Raw genomic sequence first — 22,604 nt, 5'->3', positions numbered from 1 at the left:
AGAATCTTGGCTACTGGTTCCTCGGAGTGAACTTCCCTGATGCAATCTCGGTGGGTGAGCTTTCGTTGTATTCTAGGTGGGGGAACACCACTGTGCAGCTGAATATTTGTGTATGTCAGGATTTGGTGCTGTGAGCATGTGCTCAGGGGGGCAAGATTCAGTGTGGGATGATAAAGATCTAGGCCATTTTACAGCAAAATCAGTTCTTTTTTGCTGCGCATTTGTTTTCATCAATTGTTTGTAGGTGAGATATTATCCATTGGCTCTTTGAATGTTCAGAGAATGCTGGGATTGGTAACTCCAATTTGTTGGATACCAGATTTATCCTTTTTGTGGTATTCTATCCAATTGTCTCAAAACGGTGAGCTGGTATGACTTATGAGCCCACATTGATGATTGGGTCTTACCTTACGCACAACAATTTCCTTTATAATATCAGAAGCTACGTCAGGCATGATTAAAGATGGAGTGTGACTCTTTAGTATTTTATATACTGTGCAATGAGCCAATTATTTAGTTAAGGTGGTATGGTGATTTATAGTGGTATCTATAGATTGATCTAATGGGGGTAAAGGAGCCTTTGATTGACTTTTCTTTACACAACTTTTCTAAACTCGAGATTGCTCAATACTTTGCTCTTCCTTGTTCATTAATCACTTGTATGAATTGGGAGCGACACATTCAAGGCAAAGGGTCGACTGATTTGCTTGGAGCTGCTTCTCAGGTAATGAGAGGTTATAATCCTCATTTTGGCAGTTAAGCTGTAATCCACTAAAACAAACAACAGTTATTATGGATTACCATATGATTTACTGAACAAATGATAGCTTCTAAGTTCTAACAGAAATGACTACAAATCTGTCGGCATCCATGTATTCAGAATATTTATAACATACTGTCTATCTCTCTTCAAAATTTCAAATTTGTATAATCTGCAGTATCCTTATTGATGTTGTGGTTGGGATTCCATGCAACTACAAGCTGTTCCTTTTTATTTTGGATCTGGCTGTCATTTAGAATGTGCTTCATTGCAAACTAACTCCACAAACTTTTCAGGAGCATTATGCGTTTACTTTGATGGCTGAGTATGATAATATGAAATATGTAGTCGATGGTTTGCACTTTGTACTCCATAATTCCATATGCCTCCTGAACATTTTCTCTTCCTTCTGCTTTTGTGAGGACATTAAAATTTACCAACTCTTGCAGGCATATGTGAGTTAAGCTTACATTCAGGGTGCACCCAACATTTAAAGGAAATTTCTTGTAAGTTCGATCATGCCATGTTCCTAATACGTTCACTGAAGCTGTTAAATTTGTTGGTTTTATCCCCATTCTTCGCACCAGTCTATGCAAGAGAGATTCACTAGCATGAGCTGGGGAGCTGCTGCCCAGGGGCTCCAAACAGCCACTGGGGTTGTTACAAGCATCGATGCATGGGGTGAATTCTTCAATTATGTGAGCTCAGCCATTTCATCTACACGCTCTTGGATCGGCATTCATCAGAGACCAGACAACAATTATGTTCATCAGATTCAGGAAGAAATGCAGTGTCTGCAAAACGATCTATGGAAGCTACAGACAACTCTGCCAAAAATACGCAACCTAGTTGAGAGACTTGAGTGGCAAATCTATAAAAAACCAGCTGCAGAACTCCTCCCGCATATCAAGGATGCGGTGCTAGATGCTGAGGACATCATTGATGAATTCAGTTACTATGAGCTCAAGTCGAAGATAGAGGGGAGAATTGAGCAATGCCAAACATTGCCTGGATGTCAGGAATTCTATGCGAGTGTTATCCGTGGAAGCTTCACCAGAGTGAAAGAAATCCAAGCGAAGCTAAACCATCTGCATTGCCAGTTTATTGACTTGGGATTGCAGAGTGCAACACAAAGATTTGATAAATTTGTTAGGCCAGAAACCAGTTCTTTTCTTAACGAGTCAAAGGTTTTTGGTCGAGAAAAAGAAGAGAAAACGGTGCTGGAATTGTTAGGACTATCACCAGAAGATAGCACTGGCTACAAACGCAAGAGAAGTAGAGTGGAGGTCTTGCCTATTGTTGGACTGGGAGGTGTAGGAAAGACTACTTTGGCCCAACAAATTTGCAACAATCAAAGGGTGAAATCTCACTTTGATATGATCCTTTGGGCATGTGTATCTGATGACTTCAACGCAAAGAGGTTAACGAAAGAGGTAATCCAATCATCCAAGAAAGAAACATCATTTGACAATTTGGATTCCCTTCAGTCTATTTTAAAAGATATTGTTGAGTCAAAAAGGTTTTTACTTGTATTAGATGACATCTGGGATGATGTCATGGCAAATGGTGGGCAAGAATGGCAAAGGTTTTGTGCACCATTGTCAAATGCTTTTCACGGAAGCATGATTTTGATCACCACTCGATCACAGAAAGTTGCTGATAAGGTGCGCACAATGGATTGTTTTCCACTGGAAGGTCTGGATGAAGTTGTTTTCTGGGAATTTTTCGTTGTACAAGCATTTGGAACTGAGTTTATGCAGCTACCCAGAGCTGGAGGACATTGGTAGAAACATAATTCTGAAATTGAAGGGCTCTCCATTGGCTGCCAGAACAATTGGGCGCCTGTTGAGAACAAATTTGGACACTACACACTGGAATAACATACTGCATAGTGAACTATGGAAGTTGGAGCAGGAGAGGACAGATATTCTACCTGCCCTGCGTTTGAGTTATATGTATTTGCTACCCCATCTTAAGAAGTGTTTCTCATTCTGTGCCGTGTACCCCAAAGATTACAGGTTTGAAAAGGATACTCTAGTCGACATATGGCTGGCAGAAGGTTTTGTTGAACATGCAAGTAGCATTCCGAACTCGTAAGCCGATCCTTCTTTCAGAAAGCCTCAGTGACAAGTAACAAATATGTCATACATGACTTGATGCATGATATGGCACAACTAGTCTCGCAAGATGAATGCTTCATCGTTAATAAAGCAGATGACTTTCAAAAGATCCCTCCCAATGTTCGCCATCTGTCAATTTTCTCAAAAAGATATATTGGATTCCGTCACTTAATGGCACTATGCAAGTATAAGAAACTGCGAACCCTTCTATGCAGTAAAGCTTTTGAAGAAAAAGAGTTTGCTTCAGTACTTGACAGCTGGTTTAAGGAGCTCCAACACATCCGTGTGTTGAGTTCTTCTCTTCCCATGACAGGAGATATACCTGAGGGAATCGGCAACATAAAGCTTGTCGGCTACCTTTGCTTCTCAAGCCAACATACTTTCAGCACCCTTCCTTCGTCATTTTGTTGTCTATATAATCTGCAAAGTCTAGATGCTTCAACATGTGTTTTCAGAAGCTTGCCTTGTGAGTTTGGAAATCTGATCAGCCTACAGAAATTTAGAGCAAAAAATTTCAGTTATCTCCCAGGAGAGGATTTACGTATCCGATTTCTAGGAGGAGAAAGAATTAAAGTGTTGAAGCATATAAATAAGATACAGGGAAATTTGCTTGTCAATTTGCCTGGTGTCAAGAGTAAAAGGAATATTGGCCTTGCTGTGTTGAAAAAGGAGAATAATATCTACTCTCTCCAGATATCACCACTTGCAGAGGATGCTAGTAATGATCAGGAACAACTGGAAGTCTATGAAAGCCTACATCCTCATCTGGATCTTCAGCATTTGGAGGTCACTGGTTACCAAGGAGCTGATTTTTGTCCTAGCTGGTTCCTGCCTACCAACTTACCGAACATGACATTGCTTATATTTGAGGAGTGCCATAATGTTAAGAACATATCATTATCTAGATCACCATGCACTGCAGGATTCCAATCCTTAACAAACCTGTACATTATTGAATGCACAAATCTATCAAACATCAAACAATTTCTTCAACCATGTCACATGCCAGTTATCAAAATGATAAGCATAAGAGGATGCCAACAGTTAGTGTCAATATCAGCTGAAAGATTTGGAGGTTTTCATTCCTTAGAAGTTTTGGTGATCCGTGATTGTCCAAGAATCAGTTGGGAAGATGGGCTGTCGTTGCCTCCATGTCTCACAAGCCTTTCACTGGTGAGGTGTGGGGATATTTCTAAATGGATACCTGACTGTCTACAGAACCTATCCTCCCTTTTTCAACTGCAGTTGGTTGGGCTTTCTGGGGGAACATGTATCCCTGGGAATATCAGGATGAATAATCTTCCATCGCTAGATTACTTGGAGATCTGCAATTTCCAACATCTTGAGTTTACTGGTGCACGAGAAGCGATTAAAAATATAAATAATGTGCTTATTGACAGGTGCCCAAAGATGAAAGAACTAAAACAGCCTTTCTCTAAAGGTGATGTCACCTTCTTATGGGGGATTCCAACTAGCAATTGGTACATGTCTTAACCTATTCCTTTCATTGATTGAATTACTCCCACGTTACATTTTAAAAATTGGATTTGCTAACTTGCAGTCATCTAAAAGTTTCTAATTATTCACTCACCTAATATTGCAGTTGTCTGTAATATTGCAATGTACTCCCTCCGTTTTTTTATACTTTGAACTAACCAATGTCAAATATTAAAGGAATCTTTACTTTATTTTGCTGCAGTTTTGTGTATGCATATACTATCTTTTTCACCTGAAAACTGGACAACCTCTTAGAATTTATATCTTATGTCTTTCATCAGCTCTTTTAACTCCTTAAATGATTTGAATACTTCAAAATGATGAACTAAATGGTGTGCTTATGGAATTTTTTTGTATCCATCATAGAATTAAGGGACATCCAAATATGGGTCTTATGAAGTCTCACGTGTATTGCCCTTTTTCCGCATCCAGATAACAGAGCATTTTATTCTTGCACTTGTTTTTCCTATTCCTATGTTTTTTTTGGACTAGATTCTTTCAATTTAATGCCATCACGAACTGATATGATAATAAACAGCAAAATTTAGAAATTCTACACAGTGAATGTCACATCAAAATTAAATTATATGGAGATATTGACAGTGGTTCTATTTGATACTAAGAGACAAATAACAGTAAATACAAGAAAAGGAGGCCAACATGACATCAAAATAGTTCATAAACTGGTGGGGCTTATAAGTTATTCACTTTCCACCCTTTACTAACCATTTCATCTTGTTAAAAACTTGAATCATCAACTGTGGGATTCCTTTCAACCATAGAAAATCAACACAGCAGCATTTTCGACCTTGTTAGGAGGGGTATTTTCGAATACAGATTTGTTCCTTTGTGCCCAGATATTCCTTCATGCCAGGGTGTAACACCTTTCTCAAGAAAAATGAAGGATTTATTATAAATCAGCTTTTGATCTGGGTGTCTAGCAAGTTGCAGCATATCAAATAGCTGAATGGCTTTTTCCCAGTATATTTCAACTAAAACATACTCTACAAAATTCACATCTAAAGAAGGAATGAAGCCCTTCCTCTACCATATTGACATCTCTTTTACGATTCATTGAGTTTCTTACCCTTTGATAGTTTCGCCTACAAGCATGAGAATTAGTTTTTTTTTCTCAAAGCGACCAAAAAGGAGTTACTCTACTTGATCATGCATATATTCCTCCATACCCATTTATAAAAAAGATGAATTTGAATTTGCATATCTGTTACTTTTTTTACTAGAAAGTAGTTAATATTCCCCAAATCTGGTCATATGTTAATTGCATTCAACATCCTCTATCGTTATTGCAGTGTAATTATAGCTACTGACATGTGGGCTCTAGAAGAGTGTGATCCATATGATGGTAGAGGATGATAGTCGGTTATTTTCGTCCATTAACCAATAGATTTTCACATAGCCAAGTGAAACTACTCGTGTTCAACCGAGGGATGACTGTGATGTACTGGCTATATATTCAGATATTTTACCACTATCCGGATTTAGATAAAATTAATCTGATGGGGTCTATATTTGTGTTTAGGTTGGGTATGTGATTTGATTTGCACATTTCTGGAGATTTCTGATATATACCAGGTACGTAAGAACACTGAAGCTACTGTGAGGTGGGGTGCTTATCATTTACAGATGTCTTATACTATCTTCGTTTCATAACATAAGATATTTGACTCTTTTGGTTATAACGTTTGACCATTTGTCTTATTCATAAATTTAGTATAAATATAAAAAATGACAAATCGTGCTTAAAGTTCTTTTGATAATAAAATAAGTCATAAGCAAAATAAATGATATATCCATAATTTTTTGAATAAGACGAATGATCAAACATTACAAGTAAAAAATTAAACATTTTACATTATAAAACGGAGGACGGAGGGAGTAGCTTCTTTTTTTTTACCTGTTTATTACTTTCTTTCCACCAGGACTTTAGGACTCCTTCAGTGTATAGTCTTCCTTCTTTCTCTACCTGGTGCCAAGCTTTCCTCACACATTCCTTCCTGGATGCTATATTGTCCAATCCAGTACACATTCCTTCCTGGATGCTATATTGTCCAATCCAGTACACATTCCTTCCTGGATGCTATATTGTCCAATCCAGTGTTAGTAGTTACCTTTGCAGTGATGCAGATATGATCTTTTTTGGTTCCTTTAAGTAGGAGTTAGGTTTCGTATTAATGTAATCCTTTTGTAAGCTACAATTTTGTAATCCGTTTGTAAGCTATAAGTTTGTAGTAGAAATAGGGGGTGATTGTTTCCAAATAAAAAATAATTTGTGAATAAACCTTTTATATATGTATTCTTAGTGATCTAAAAACAAAGGTTGAAAAATAAATTACAATAAAAACCCAAAATCAACTCTAGATTTAAGTTTAAAATTTTAAATTTTGACTTATAAACATAATTAACAGCGAAAAGATGAGTATGATAATCTTAACCCCTTTTAACTTTTCGTGAAAACACAATTCTATTTAATTCACAGGAGTAACTAATTTTGATCCCATATGTACGAGAGACTTGAGGGTTTGTTTGGTTGACCCCCATGAGCATCTCGAAGAGAATGCTACTATTTTGTTATTCAAAAACTTGAATTTGGTTCATCTAAAAAATATTAGACATAAAAATTACACACTCGAACCGAAATCTAAAAATGAACAACTTGTATTAGGAACACATATTTCTGCTCTAAATTTAGAATACAAATGGGGTAATTTTAGGCTTGCCGAAATATTAGGAATGTATTTGGTAATCTATTAGAAATATATTTTCTAGTCCAATTCCTAAAATTTGGTTTTAGAAATCAATTTTAGACATATCTTAGAGGCTCTCCAAGGTCGCCAAAGGTTAGTTAATTTGCGAGACTTAAGGGCTTGTTTTGATCCCATATGTACGAGAGACCTAAGGGCTTGATTGGTTGACCCTATATGTACGAGAGACTTAGCCGCGTTCGTTTCAAGGCTTTAATTTTTCTCGGTGCGAAAAATATAGTAATAGATTAGTACATGATTAATTAATTATTAATTATTAAAAAATATAAAATAGATTAATATGATTTTTAAAATAACTTTCCTATAGAAGATTTTTTAAAAAATACATTGTTTAGCCGTTCGAGAAGCGTGCACGTGAAAAATAAGGGGATAAGTTAATTTATAGGGGTGGCCGAACACAGCCTTAATGTTGCCAAAGGTTAGACAACCTGCAAAAAGTTTGGCAAATAGCTAGCTATAAATATGACAATTAGCAAAAAGAAAAGTTAGTATGACATACTCACATATAAATCGTACCGTTGAATAAGTTCGATACGAACATAGGTCATCTAGTTATTAGGTTTCTTGTGGTATAACATCTTCGTTTGAGTTGACACGGTGTTCGTATTTACGAATTTTTTTTTCAGTAATAGCTGATGTAAACATCAGATGAGATGTTTGCCATGATTTTGTCAATCTTAAAATACGATTGTCTAAGTCCCCGTACAACCCAAATGGCTAATAGAGCTTGCTATATCAGATGGTGGGCTAACAACTGTTCAGGTTGGTAAACCAAAAGGATTTTTATTTTTATTTTATTTATAAAAAAATTTCAAAAATATTTTTTTGTTTTTTCGAAAATAGCAAATCTAACCCCCCGTTAGTAGGCAGGAAAGTTGGGTGTGATATCCTACATGGCAAATGGCGAGAGGAAGGGATGATCGTTGTACAGAGAGTGTGAATTTTGCATGCGCCCCTTGCCTCCCAACTATTATGCGTTTTATCCCTAGGCCACTCGCCAAATTGCCAAGACGGGTAGGTGGAGGGGGCCTAGCCATTTTATAAGCGACCCACTTAACATGGTATTGCTGGGTATTTTAAGGCCAACCAAGGGTTGTATGCAAAACACATAGGGATAGGGTTGAAGCGCTTTCTCTCTACAGTGGAGAGGAGAGAGAAATCATTTTTTAATTTAATTTTTTCTTTGATATTTTCTGTTCACCTAGAAGCATACAAAAACCAACCACAAAAAATCCGAGCTCAAATGAACGAAACCATGTGACCCGTAGAATTTTTCAAAGTTCTATCCAACATGTATTTGAAGCTTCTCGTCTAAAAAACTCAATTTTGTAAGTGTAATTTCATGATTCTAATTTTTCCGAAGCCGGAGAGAAATAGATGTAAATTTTTATGTACGTGGATATGAATTTTTGCCTGATTCTGAGTTCGTATAGGAAAGTAATTGTCGTTTTAGTGAAGAGCACTCAAATCAGTTTTTTAGTCTCTTTGTTGTTTTTTGCATGTGACCCCCTACTGGGGCTCAAAAAGCTCTTATATTGGGTGGCAAGGGGGTCACGTGTAAAATGACAAGCCCCCAAACCCTCTCTCAACCAGCTTGGTATTTATAGGCGGCCCCCTCCTAAGGGATAAAGTGTCCAGTAGCTGGATGCAGGGTAAACGAAACCGTGGTTACCACCGCAGTAGCCATATGCTCCATCGGAGCGTGGTAGCGATATCTTGCGATATGACCAAAAAATTTGGCAAAATTCAAAAGAAAAAGAGAAAATTCGGAAAAATTATATGTGATAGATAATTGTTTTTAGATATGTTTGGTGAAAGGAATGGATGAAATAAACTTTTTTATAGACAAGAACAATGAGAAAAATGAATTTTTGACTTAAAAACCATCAGTTTTTTTATTGATGTAGAGTTGAGATTTTGTGAAATATTTCAAATAGGTCTTCTGAGGTTAATTTGTAGAGTAGGAAAACAATAGATGCATTTAAATTTGTTTGTAGTGACTTTCAGGCGTAATAAAATTTGCAGTGACTTTCACGTGTAACAATTGTTGTTAGTCAGAAATGATGTAGGCGTATGTTTGCACTTTATAGGGAAAAGTTTGTAGAAAAATTAAAAAATATAGTTGTTAGTTAGTACGTGAATTGTTATGTATATTAATTGTCAATTATCCATTGTCCAATATAAATATTGCAATGTTCCTAATTTGATAGATGTCATGCCAAAAATTTCTTTTTTTAATAATATGTCCTAACCATGTTAAAATTATATCATATTACTTATTTAGTATTATTTTATAATTTTACACTATTTTTCTGATTTTTTCTGTTTTATAACCTAGGATGGTAATTTGTGGTTTTCGCCTCCTAGTCACAGTTTTTGCCAATTTTGAATTCAAAATTTTTAAATTTAAATTTACAACGGTTTTCATGGTATCTGCGATAACCGCGTTGTTATCGCGCCTTCACTGCCAGTCGATTTCTATGCCTCCGATGGTAACGTGAACCCTGGCTAGACGGAAGGGAGCCGCTGCAAACTTACTCCAGCAGACGTTTGCCATATTGAATTTCTTGCCTAGCCAGTGTATATTTTATATTTTGCGTCCACTAGTTGGGCGTTGCCGCGTTGGGAGGTTATGCTCTCTATTTTTGAAATTAAAACTATTTTTGAACATTTTTAATTTAATAAACATAAACATAAAAAATTAAACCAAAAGGTCCGCGCTACCGAGGCTCAGCGCACATCGTTCCGGGCTTCATGACATCATGGGCCGAGGAAAATTAATTCGAAAGCAGAAACACCGAGCCCACGATGATCCACCGACAAGTGGGCCCATCAACGCAGTTTCAGAGTCAGAGACACTCCCCCCATTTCACCCTTTCCAAGCGTCAGGATCGACTCGGGGGCTCGTCTCCGGCTCGCCGCCGGCGTGCGCCGCCATGGCTCTCGCCCTCCGAGCCCTCCCCCGTCGCCTCCTTCGCCATCCTCTCCACCGCTCCATGCCCCTCTCCTCCTCGCCTTCCGACCACCACCGCGAGCTCCTCCGCATCCAGCGCATCCTCTCCAGCACCCCTCCACCGCAACGCCGAGAAGACCCGCGAGCCGCCGCCGCCGCCTCCGCCTCTAGCCTACCCCGCCTCCTCCACGAGACGGCCGGACTCACCGCTACGGAGTCCGCCTCGCTCCTCCGCGGCCTGCCCCTGCCCCCCAGCGCGCAGCAGCCGCAGGGCCACCGCCGCCTGGGCCGCCTCCTCGAGGAGGAGCTCCGCGGCCTGCGCCTCGGGGAGCGCGAGATCAGGGCCGCCCTCGCGTCCGACCCTGAGGGGCTCCTCTCCATGGCCCCCGGCGAGCCGTCCCGCCTCGTGGGGCTCCTCCGGGACGAGCTCCGCTGCCGGGGCGCCGTCAGGGACCGGGTCCTCGCGGGCGGGGCGCTGAGCGCCGCCGTCGCGGCGCGGCGGCGGGTGGAGCTCCTCCACGCGCGCGGGCTGACCCGACGTGACGCTCTGCGGGTGCTCGCCGTCGAGCCGCGGGTGATTCTGTACAGCCCAGAGGATGTGGAGAGGAAGGTGGAGTTCTTGGTGGGCAGGATGGGGTTCGAGATTGGGTGGCTGGTGCAGTACCCGGAGTTCTTGGGGGTGAACCTTGAGAGGTGGATCGTTCCGCGGCACAATGTAGTGGAGCACCTGAGGTCAATCGGCGGCCTCGGTGACCCCATTGAGATGAAGCACTATGTGAGGTTCAGTCGCAGGAGGTTCTACAATATGTTTGTGAAGCCGTATCCAGAGTGTGAGAGGATATTTGGGGGAGAAGTCAGGGAGAGGGAGAAGGAGGTGAGGCGGCGGCATCCTGTTGGGCTGTGGAAGCTGTTTAAACCAGCGAAATACGAGAGTTCGAAGGAAGATGTGAATAATATGAAAATTGTGATGAAATCACTTCATTAGATCTCTTCTGACCAGGATAAAACCAATTGGCGTCAATTTTGGGATATTGTGGTTCGATGGAGATGCTGTGTGATAATGAAGTTGCGCTGAGAGAATATGAAGCACATTGGTCATTCTTGAACATGGCTGAGCAAATCATTCTGCCACAAGTCATAAGCTTAACTAAATCAAGGTGCAAAATGACATGTTGATGAGAGCTCACAGCTTATGGAAGGATGATCTCAATCTTCATTGCATGAGAAGTATACCAGAATGCTCTCTTGTGTATGCGTGGTTAGTTTACACTTCGTAGTAAATTTGACTGCTTTCTGTTGTTAAATTAACTTCTTTCTTGTCTAAGATTAACATGAACCTTAAAAAAGTTTCTGGACCACTTCATCATAGATTGTTTGAGCTGTTTTTTCATTCATATTCTTGCAATGTATCCAACATTCCAACTGATTCCTGTGTAGTGTAATTGAAGTAATTTACAACATTACCAATTTACTGTAGTGCAATACAGATAGACCCCACAGTATGGGGTGCAGTTAGAAAGTTGTCTTAGGGGGTGATTGTGCTTTTTAAGGGGAAAATCCAAACGGCATATTCGCAAACGAAAAATAATTTCTAAATAAAACTTTTATATATGTGTTCTTAGCTATCTAAAAGCTAAGGCTGAAAAATAAACTACGATAAAAATTCCAAAATCAACTCTAAATGTAAGGTTGAAAATTCAAATTTGGCTTATAAGCATAAGTAGAAACGAAAAGATGAGGCTGTTAGCTAATTGCATATGCTTCTGTGGAATATGACTTGGAGCTGGCAAAAGTTGACAGCATGCAGTGAACGAAATCTTGATGGTATGATTTTAGTCAGTTACCTTTCTGATATCCTTTTTGGAACAAGAGAAACCAGAATCACCTATATCTGTGATATGGTGCAACTATATCTTTTTCCTAATAGCAACACACAATGCTTATTTGATGCCTTTTTTTTTTCCAATAGCAACACAATACTTATTTGATGCTTTTTAGGTGCTCGAGAATATTCCCAGTTTACATCTAGAAGTTAATATGTGTTTGACTTAAGACACGGAGAAGATGTCTAGTTTTTTAGATATTGGTAGGTCCTTTGCATTGTTAATGTTTGGAGATTTTGATTTAGGTTCAGTTTTATTTTTCTAATGAGACATTACTTTTCTGTAAGCTTGGTGCTGAACCCACCACTAGCATATTGAATGAAGCAAGTAGTAAGTTGATAGGTACTGAAAATGACTAGTACTAACTTTACACTCATGATGCAGCAGAAACCCAGTTTTTTTTTTCTCAATAAGGTAGCAATACTGGAAAGACAACTAATGTTTTGTCGTTGATAATTAAAGAAGTTCCAGCACAATAGTGGCCATGTCATAAACCAGTGAATTTTGTACTCCCTCCGTTTCATATTATAAGATGTTTTGACCATACCTAGATTCATTCATGGATCAGTCAATGTATATGTTTATATGTGCATTCAGAATCATTATTATCTATATAAATCTAGGGAGGGCTAGAACATCGTATAATGTGAAATGGAGGTAATAGTATATTGTTGCACTAAGGCATTGCAGTATTGCTGTAGCATTATGGCACATGTATCTCATAATCAAGGCACATAAGAATTGTAATCACCAAAGAGCTTGTTCACTACAATTAGTTTTTAAAACAAAACATACATGCTATCTAAAAAAGAAAGCTCCCTTTGAACTGCCAGAGACATGCCATATGTGTACAAAATTCTTATTGTCTCAGTTGAAAAATGTTTTCCTACTTCACTTGCAAGAAAGTGGATCAAGCAGCTTTAGTCAAGCAATCAGAAGTAAAGGGGATAGTTAAGACTTTTGATTGATGGGCTACACATCATCGTGGACAACTTTTCAGCAATGATTTTTAATTCATGAAAAGCAGCTATATAAGACCAAAGAATTCACTCTCCTATGAAAACATCATAGAAATAAGAGAAGCAACTATATATTCACAAGACAGCCTAGGAGGATGAGGAATTTATCTTCATCAAATATAGCCGTGGTGCTTTTAGTCTTGTGTTGTTTCATTCATGTATCAAGTAGTGAACCTTCCAATGGCAATATTCTCAAGCTCTACTATGTGCTATAGTGAATAACAACCTTAATCTCTTCTTAATTCTGGTGGTTTGTGTATTCAATAGGTTTGAGAGTGCTACAGGAAAGCAAAGCAACTCCAACCTCTTATGCAACAGCTGAGGTAATACAGATTTTTTTTGTTTTCAGAACTCAGATAATGTCGCGCTATCTATTATTCAATCCTCATTTTTGTTCGGTTTATATCAAAGAAATGTTAGCTGCTTGTTCTTGCTTCAGCTTTTGTGTTAGGCAAACCATGTTTGCAGCCTAAAGAGTATAATGCTATTCTGCTCATGTCTGAACTAGTTTATGGGTCATATTTATTTGATTTCAGAGATAATTTTGTAGCTTATGTGCCAGTTTGAATAGATTTAAAAACTATCTGCATGGTACTATATATAATATATAAGAAGATCTTGGACACTGTCTGATTTGCTATATAGGGTGTTTAGTTGGGGAAAAGAAAATTTTTAGGTATCACATCAAACGTTTGGCCGGATGTTGTGAGGGGTTTTCGGATACGAATAAAAAAATGAATTTCACGGCTCGCCTAGAAACCGCAAGACGAATCTTTTGAGCCTAATTAATCCGTCATTAGCACATGTAGGTTACTGTAACGCGTATGGCTAATCATGAACTAATTCGGCTCAAAAAATTTGCCTCACGATTTCTCCCATAACGGTGCAATTAGTTTTTTGTTTCATCTATATTTAATACTCTATTTAGGTGTTCAAAGATTCGATGTGATGTTTTTAGGAGAAAAGTTTTGGGAACTAAACAGGGCCTCATTGAAGAACTCCATGGTTTTAGTCTGTTTCTCTGAATTCGACAACTCTGCTGAATTGAGGAGCTTTTGAATTTATTCAGGCTATCGATTTTGAAGAATCGAAATTCACCCGTAGTAGAAGTATGGGGTTCCAGCTTGACGATTACCCTGGTTCTGGTGCAAACAACCGCCATTCGCCGCACTCTGAGGGTACTAGATGATGGAAGAAAAGAACAGAAGGATTTGTGATCAGCGTTATAAATTGCCAGTCTCTCTAGTATACATGTTCTTGCATAGTTGCATCGAAAATCATGAGAACTTGAACAGATGGGTGAGATGACAATGGAAGAATGCCACACTGACAAGGTTTCAATGCCATGTATATGGGTCGAAAATAAACTGAGTAGTCTCTTACTAGTTCAGACATACCAGTTTGAGGCGATTAGCATATATATGATAAACAAAGGTGCAAGCTTTTCCTTTGATTGATGGATCAGTGACTAGGTTTATAATGTAATGAAGAAAGCCTGATGTTATGAATCTTGAATCTATAGTGTGTAATGTTGTCACACTGATTTCTCCGGGAAGATCCACGAGTAAATTAATTTACAAAATAGCATTTTGAAGTGACACTTTTAGAATCCATATTTCATTCTCATACTCCATCCCTGAATATCTGAAGTTTTAGAGCTGAATATACGTATTTAGGGATGATCTCATACTCCATCCCTGAATATCTGAAGTTCTAGAGCTGAATATGCGTATTTAGGGATGAAAGCAGACAATGAAAACAGAGATGAAAACTGAGCACATATGGATGGCTAATGTTCGTACAATCATATTTTTAAGTAGAATACGCAAATACGAATTATCTATAAATAAAGATCAGGGATGAAAACAGATCAGATATGGATGGAGCATATTTGTTTTTATATTTTTAATAGAATATAAAAACATATATGTTTAACCCGTATAGCTTTACAACTTAAAAGCAAAATTGTTCGTCCTCCTCTTATCCCACATCATGCAAAAAAACATTGCTTCAAAAAGAAAATCAAATGGTTTCTTTTAGAAAACTATTTCTTCTATTTATATGCCCATGCAGTTTTCTTTCTCTATAGACTTGTACAGTCTATCATCAATTGTATGGATATGTTGAAATGCGTAGGCATATAGAAATAGGAATTATTTACAAATAAGGCTCGGATATGATTGGACACAAATACAGAAATGTTGTTACTAACCCCCTCTCTCTCTTTCTATATATATATATATATATATATATATATATATATATATATATATATATATATATATATATATATATATATATATATATATATATACACACATGCGTATGTATGTACGTGTGTACGTATGTATGTATATATGTATTCTAATGCTCTACTAACGTAGAAGGCCAAGACGTACTTAGCAAACAATAAGTTGTACAAGTAAAAATATATTCTCTCAAACAGTGATTGTAGAAGGTGTTACTCTAAACTAAGGCCCTGTTTGGCACAGCTTCAGCTCCCAACTCCAATTTACCTAGAGCCAGAGTTCTGCCAAATGATATAAATTCTAATTTTCTTGCAGCGGAGTTAACGGAGTTGCTCCAAAAAAATGAACTATAGGAGTGGAGCTGGGTTTCTACTGCTCCACTTCACACCAAAAGACTCACCACCCTTAAGTTTTTAGATATAATTACGTGAAATTGCCACCCACCTATCCTTAATATGTTCTTTTCCTCTTTTTGTGCTATTATTTCTCTACGATGAACATAACAACCATATAATTATATGGTTCTAAGTCTAAATAAAAAATAATTAGTATTAGATTACATCCAAAAGAATGTCTTCCATCATGAATACAATAAATTACAAGGGTATTATTATCAACATACTCCATAACCTCTTTTTTAGGAGTTCCAGAGCTGACACATCTAATCAAGCTCTTTTGAGCCGCTCTCTGGCTCCTACAGGAGTTAGCTCCCACTGAAGTGGGAGTTTGGAGTTAGGAGCTAGAGTTCGGAGCTCTATCAAACGGGGCCTAAAATCTCTCCTCCAAGTTACTGGTTATTTCAAACATACTGCTTATTACCTTTTGTCATTAAGGTATCTTTCCTGCTTTTGTGTTGGAGCACGGCTGGCTTGATTCATGACCCTCGTCACATCCAAAGTTTGTCAATCAAATTTACCTCTAAGATTCATACACTATCTTGGCAAAGGGTTGGCTTACCTTACCCTATGCAAAGGTCGTCTTTCCTAGCCCTTTAAGATAAAGATGGATCCAATAATAAAACAGAAGTAGACGACTAGTTACCTTCTCGAGTATCCTTTTTCTTTTCATATCCTTTTATATAGGAATCTATTATCTAGAGAATAGAGTCTCCAGGTCGTTCACGGAATAAGATTTTTTGCGTTAGAGAACAAAATACAAAGGAGCCACAGTGATTTACATTAGCATATATTTTTTAGCATCATATCTTCATCAGAGGGCTATAGCACCAACAGCGATAAACAGTAAACCAGAGCACTGTTAGGGTACGCTCTTTATAGCCCTCACTTTATCCGCCCTTGCTCGAGGGCTAACGATAGGCACCACCTTCTATTCCTTAGGCAAAACATCATTGTTTGTTAGAATTAAGCTCAATGACATGGTTCTTGGGAGCACCAGGACCTAGGCATCTTCGAACACATTAATTAGCCTGGTTGTTTCGCTAAAATTAAGTATAAATAAAACGACTTATTAATAATTAAAAAATATTTATATCTTTTAAATATTTTGGTAGGTTTGAAAAATAAACTATCATAAAAAACCTTAAAATAAACTTAATGTTTAAATTTAAAATTTAAATTTTATGTATAAGCATAATCGAGGATCTACTACCACCTTGCTGCTACCGGCCTTAGTACTGTGCCTCATAGATATTTTTATTTTTTAAACATTTTTAATGAATAATATTATTACTAAATCTCAAAAGAAAATATTTTTACTAGATAAACTTTTTGGTAACATCAGTATTGGTTCTGTGGTAAGATAACTCTATCACGTAGCTGGTTAGCGTGATAGGCTTGCCACATTACCAAATTTGGTATGACAGCGCTGTCATGTCATGCCAGTGTCACCACCGTGGTAAGCCTGCCATACCAAACACTCTGTGTGGAAGCGTTTCTTGCCACGCCAATGTTGCTTGCTTGGCTAAAAAATTCATACGGTAAAAATATTTTTTTTCTAGATCTAGTAATAAAATTATTGTTAAAAAGTTTTTAAAAATAAAAAATCCCTCTTATGCCTGTCAGCTGTCTCACCTAGTCGGATCTTGATGTCGTGGATCTCCCTGGTGACTTGATGGCATGTTGCAAGGAGAGTTTATATGGACAGATGTTCTGGATCTATCTTATCTACTTTTAGTGTGCAAAGTTTTTGACATATTACATGAAGATCTACAAATAAACTAATTTTATCTTAAAAATATTTCAAAATATTAGAGTAAATTGATCTTTATTTTTCCAGGAGTGAAATTTTGAAGGGTCGATTTTTAGAAAACAGTATTTTTTTTTCCTTTCAGTGATAAATAGAGTAGTTTTTTTTTTGTTACAAATGGCACAGTAAATAGATAAAGAAGAAAGCACCGGAGGAGTTGTCTATCTTCTAACGTGAATCACTAACCTAGTGGTTTGTGGTTTTATGGTTTATATGTTAGAATATTTAGGGGTTGTTTAATTGATATATTTAATGTGATTAAGATTATCATAATATTTTAGTTAACTTATCTAAGTTTTGACTAACAAAAAATTGAGTACAGTTTAACTAACATGTGACAAGTTTATCACACTTTATTGTGTTGTTGATATGCGAACCATATATATTAAAAACAAATCTTGTCACGAGGATGATACATCCAAATACATATTTAATCTGTTTAAATTTGAATAACATAAGTTATATCAAGCTTAGACAAGTTAGGGTAGCGAACAATACAACCTCTCTGAGTATTTATCAGTCTTAGATGTTTCGTTTAATCCATGCATCCCACGTTATGCATACATGGAAAATCAAATATATAAACATGCTACAGTGACAAAAGAAACGCCAAGGAACTCTCGCTCGCTTTCCACCTCCGCCCACGGCCACCGAGCCATGCCGCAAGCCGTGCGGCGGCGGCGGCGGCGGCGAGACGCGGACGCGAGCTCGGTCCCCGATGCCGGCGCCCACGCTCTCGGCCCTCCTAGCCGGCCTCTCCCGCCGCGCGACGTCCCCGGTGGCGGCGAGGCAGCTCCACGCGCAGCTCCTCCTCCGCGGCCTCCCGCTCCCAGCCCGCGCCGCCGTCACCCTCATCGCCTCGTCCTCGTGCCCGCGCCACGCGCGCACCGTCTTCGACAGCGTCTCCGCCGCCTCGGCCAACGTGTACCTCTGGACGGCCGCCATCTCCGCCTACGCGAGGTGCGCCGCCCCGTCCTCCTCCTCCTCCTCCCCTGCGGTCGCGGCCGAGGCGGTCGTGCTGTTCGGGCTCATGCTCCGGTCGGGCCCGCGGCCGAACGCCTTCACCGTGACCTCGGTGGTCAAGTGTTGCTCCAAGCTGCGGGCCGTCCATGAGGGGCTTCAGGTGCACGGTTTCTTGGCCAAGGCTGGAGTAGGAAGCTCAGTGCACGTTGGCGCTGCATTGCTTGATTTGTACGGGAACATTGGCTACGTGGGAGATGCAAGGAGGGTGTTTGACGAAATGCCTCAGAGGAATATAGTGGTTGAGAACACTATGGTGGCCTGCAATGTGAGGGCCGGTGATTTGGCAGCTGCACGGGAGGTGTTTGATGGGATGACAGAGAAGGATCCGATCTCGTGGAACACACTCATGTCGGGATATCTGCATACGGGGGATGCTGCTGCTGCGAGGGGATTGTTTGATGAGATGCCGTTGAGGAATTTGAACAGTTGGAACATAATGATTGCTGCATGCTCTGAGGAAGGATTGTGGGTTGACGCGGTTATGGTTTTCAACAGGATGCGTGTAATAGGGTTCAAGCCTGATGCTGCAACCATGGCTGTGTTGATGTCTGCGTGTGCGCAACTTGGTTCTTTGGCAGTTGCAGGGCAAGTACATGGGCTTTTACAGAAGTGTTATGTTGAGATGAACTGCCATGTACAGAACTCGTTGATTGACATGTATGCCAAGTGTGGTAGCATTAGCCAAGCTCAATTCTTGTTTAATGAGACATATCCAAAGGATGCAGTGTCTTATAATGTGATGATCACTGCTTTTGCACACCATGGACATGCAAGAGATGCACTGGAGCTTTTCAATTTGATGGTTGATGTTGGGTTGCAACCTGATGCCATCACATTTCTTGGTGTACTGTCAGCTTGTGCTCATGCTGGGCTAGTGGACAATGGAAAGCACTACTTTGAATCGATGAGAACGACCTACGCAGTTCCGCAATCCTCAGACCACTACGCTTGTATGGTGGATCTATATGGTCGAGCTGGGCTGATTGAAGAAGCACACTACTTTGTGAAGACAATGACAGTGAAACCACATGCAGGTGTGTGGGGAGCATTGCTCAGTGCCTGCAGGCAGCATTGCAATGTTGATGTCGGTGAGATCGCAGCGAAAGAACTCATCAGGATTGAACCGAAGAATCCTGGCAACTATGTTCTTCTGAGAAACACCCTAGCTCGAGGCCAACAATGGGATGGTGTTGAGAATGTGCATCAATCGATGAGGGGAAAGGGTATTGACAAAACAGCAGGGTGCAGCTGGGTTGAAGTGGATAGTGTTCTTCATGAGTTCTTGGCGGGAGACTTCTGCCATCCCAGTTTTGTGGGGATTTCTACTATCCTGGAGCACCTGTATATGGAACTGAGTCAACTGATGTAAGATTCGTGTTGCTTTGAAGGATTTATATGGTGGTCTGGATATTGTTGTACATAATAACTGGAAAGTGGAATCATCATTTATCAGCAGCTCATATCCATTGTTTTGAAAACAAACTATTTTTGTGAGAAGCTGAATGTTTTTCTTTAAAAAAAATTGAGGGGGGATCCCCACCTGAATTATATTAAATCAAGAGGGAAGTCACAATACAGGGAAGAAGTATAAAGGGACTGCAACAGCTGTAGAGGGTGTGAGAAAATCGATTTCCATGGCATGGATACAAAAGTTTATTGGCTGTTAAGTCGATAGGACTAAAGTCCTGCACATCTTCCACGTAACTTCTAAGTAACCTGGGAATTGAGGGGGGCAGGTGTTTGAAGATAACCTCGTTCTGATAATGCCAGATTCTCCAAAAACATAGGAGGAAGAAGCATATATGATGTTTTACTGGAAGGCTCCCTGAAGGCTGTATATCTGTCAGATTTTAGGCTGGCAATATTGGATTCTGATGGAGTTCCAGAAGTCAACTGTAGCAGGGGTTCATAAATTGAGGTGTAGGATCAGGATCAGGTGATCCGCATATTCAGATAGTTTCTGACAGAGTTCATAAATTGAGGTGTCGACTATTGATTTCTTGAGTAGGTTTTTCCTGGTTGGAAGTCTATCATGTAGCAGGAGCCAAGTGAGGGCAGAGCTGCATTTTTCCAGATCAAAGTCCAGGGCTTCCAGGTTTGAAAATCTGACTCTGAATAGTTGCACAAGGCAGAACTATTGCTGATTCCATCTGCTGAGGTGAGGACACATACATGAGTGTCTTTTTTTTTTTTTTTTAGAGAAAGGCCGTAGCCCTGCTTTTTCATTAAAGCTGGTTCGAAACACACAGAGTATACCGGGATTACCGGTTTTACAATCCAAAAGCATAGCAGCAAAAGCTGGACAAAACGATCATCTATTTACACCAACATACATGAGTGTCTTGCAAATGTGAAAGCTGGAAATTCTGCAGGATTGATAGCAGGGAGGCTTTCTGAATCTGAACTTGGTTTGATAGCCAAGGGACCAGGAAGATGTTGTGTCCTCTTGGTAGACAGAGCAGCCTGGTATTGTATTGTATGTATAAAAAGCCTGATATTTTGAAGCCAACGACTCTTCATTGATCTAGATGTGCCAGAACGCGGTGTGCTTGCCATTGCCCACCATCACCTTGGTTACTGATCGAAGGCATGCAGCGTGGTCAAAACTTCATTATCTACTACAAACTTGCCACACGACTACATTCTTCAAAAGATCTAATCAGCCAATTGAATGAACAGACAAACATAGACAATTTTTTTTTTTTTTTGAAATCAAGTCATATGGGAATGGCTTGTGCGTTGTTAGTTGTAGCAGGCCAGCACCTCCATGGGCATTGCCGCAGCAATGCTGCCCTCTGGATGAATTCAGAGGGAGAGACAATACCCAAAGCAGGGAGTACCGCTGGCCAACAAATGTGCGTTGTTGGTCAACCTCACGGCCATTGCTGCCACTGCACCTGCCGCCGCCACAGATGCGCGAGGAAAAAGAAGGGGCGGCAACATGACAATAAAGTGAGATATAGTGAAATCGGACTAACCTGAGGTACCCAAGCTTGGACTAACCTAAGGAAGCCGAGAAGATCGGGATGAGGACAAGCTCCATGCCTGCCTACTGGGTGCTTGCTGTTGCAGCAGAATCGTGAGTACATGAGGGCAAAGGAGAGCGGTGCCAAGGGAGTGGTGAGGGCAGGGAGAGCAGGGACAAGGGTGCGCCACGCGTTGCCACCGGGCATGAAGAACGGGGACAACACAGGCTAGGAGAAGACGTCTGGCGGTAATGCGAACACAATAATACCTGCAAGCTAAGGCCTGGTTTAGTTCTTAAATTTTTTTTCAAAAACATCGTATCGAATCTTTAACACTTAAATAAAGTATTAAATATAGATGAACCAAAAAACTAATTGCATAGTTACGGAAGAAATCTTAAGATGAATCTTTTGAGCCTAATTAGTCCATGATTAGCCATAAACGCTACAGTAACCAACATGTGCTAATGGCGGATTAATTAGGCTCAAAAAATTATCTCGCGGTTTCTAGGCTAGCCGTGAAATTCATTTTTTCATTCATGTCTAAAAACTCCTTCCGACATTCGATCCAACGTTTGATGTGACCCCTTTAGCAAAAATTTTTGCCAACTAAACAACCCCTACACTGAACGGGAACAACACAACTATTTTTTCTTTCCCTATCGTGTCCCAACAAATTTAACGGATGGATTTGAATATACGGGTGGTACCTTATACCTCATGGTAGCTCTTTAAGGATGAAAAAAATGCTCATAAAACAATCATAAGACTGAATTTCGGTCAATTATCCTTAATTTGGTGCTTCATTTATTTGATTCGCCTTGACTTAGAAAATAAGAAGTCTTAATAAATGTTCCAAGTTTCAATTTTTTTTCATAATGGATTATATTAAATCTTGCCTCTGCACCTTGTCCAGGTGTACACAGCCAAATGGTTCCAACTACTATAGAATGTATGGTAAAGAAAAACTTTATTATATATTTATTATAACAAAACTTTGCTATATTTTTCATATGTTCCATTCCTTCGTTCCAAATCGATGAACATATCGAATCAAGTATTGAATTCCTCCATTATTTAAAAAAAATAATCCTACAAACGCCCTAAACTTTTGGCCTCCCCAGTCCCCACTCGCCTGCGCACCAT

The 22,604-nt window shown here is 39.5% G+C and overlaps 1 protein-coding gene and 1 pseudogene across 1 annotated transcript; both read left to right on the top strand.

Moving 5' to 3' along the window:
- Window positions 1–694: 694 nt before the first annotated feature.
- Window positions 695–14,621, top strand: LOC102706152 (annotated as a pseudogene).
- Window positions 14,622–18,187: 3,566 nt separating this feature from the next.
- LOC102705586 (pentatricopeptide repeat-containing protein At3g29230-like) lies at window positions 18,188–20,090 on the top strand. Its single transcript, XM_015842821.2, has one exon. The coding sequence runs from the start codon at window positions 18,188–18,190 to the stop codon at window positions 19,859–19,861; it is 1,674 nt and encodes a 557-aa protein (XP_015698307.2). The 3' UTR covers window positions 19,862–20,090.
- Window positions 20,091–22,604: the final 2,514 nt, after the last annotated feature.

Source organism: Oryza brachyantha, chromosome 12 (assembly GCF_000231095.2).
Source record: "Oryza brachyantha chromosome 12, ObraRS2, whole genome shotgun sequence".
In the NCBI taxonomy this organism is placed as follows: domain Eukaryota; kingdom Viridiplantae; phylum Streptophyta; class Magnoliopsida; order Poales; family Poaceae; genus Oryza; species Oryza brachyantha.
Note: the sequence above shows the minus strand (reverse complement) of the source record. Positions and strands in the feature narration are given on the sequence as shown.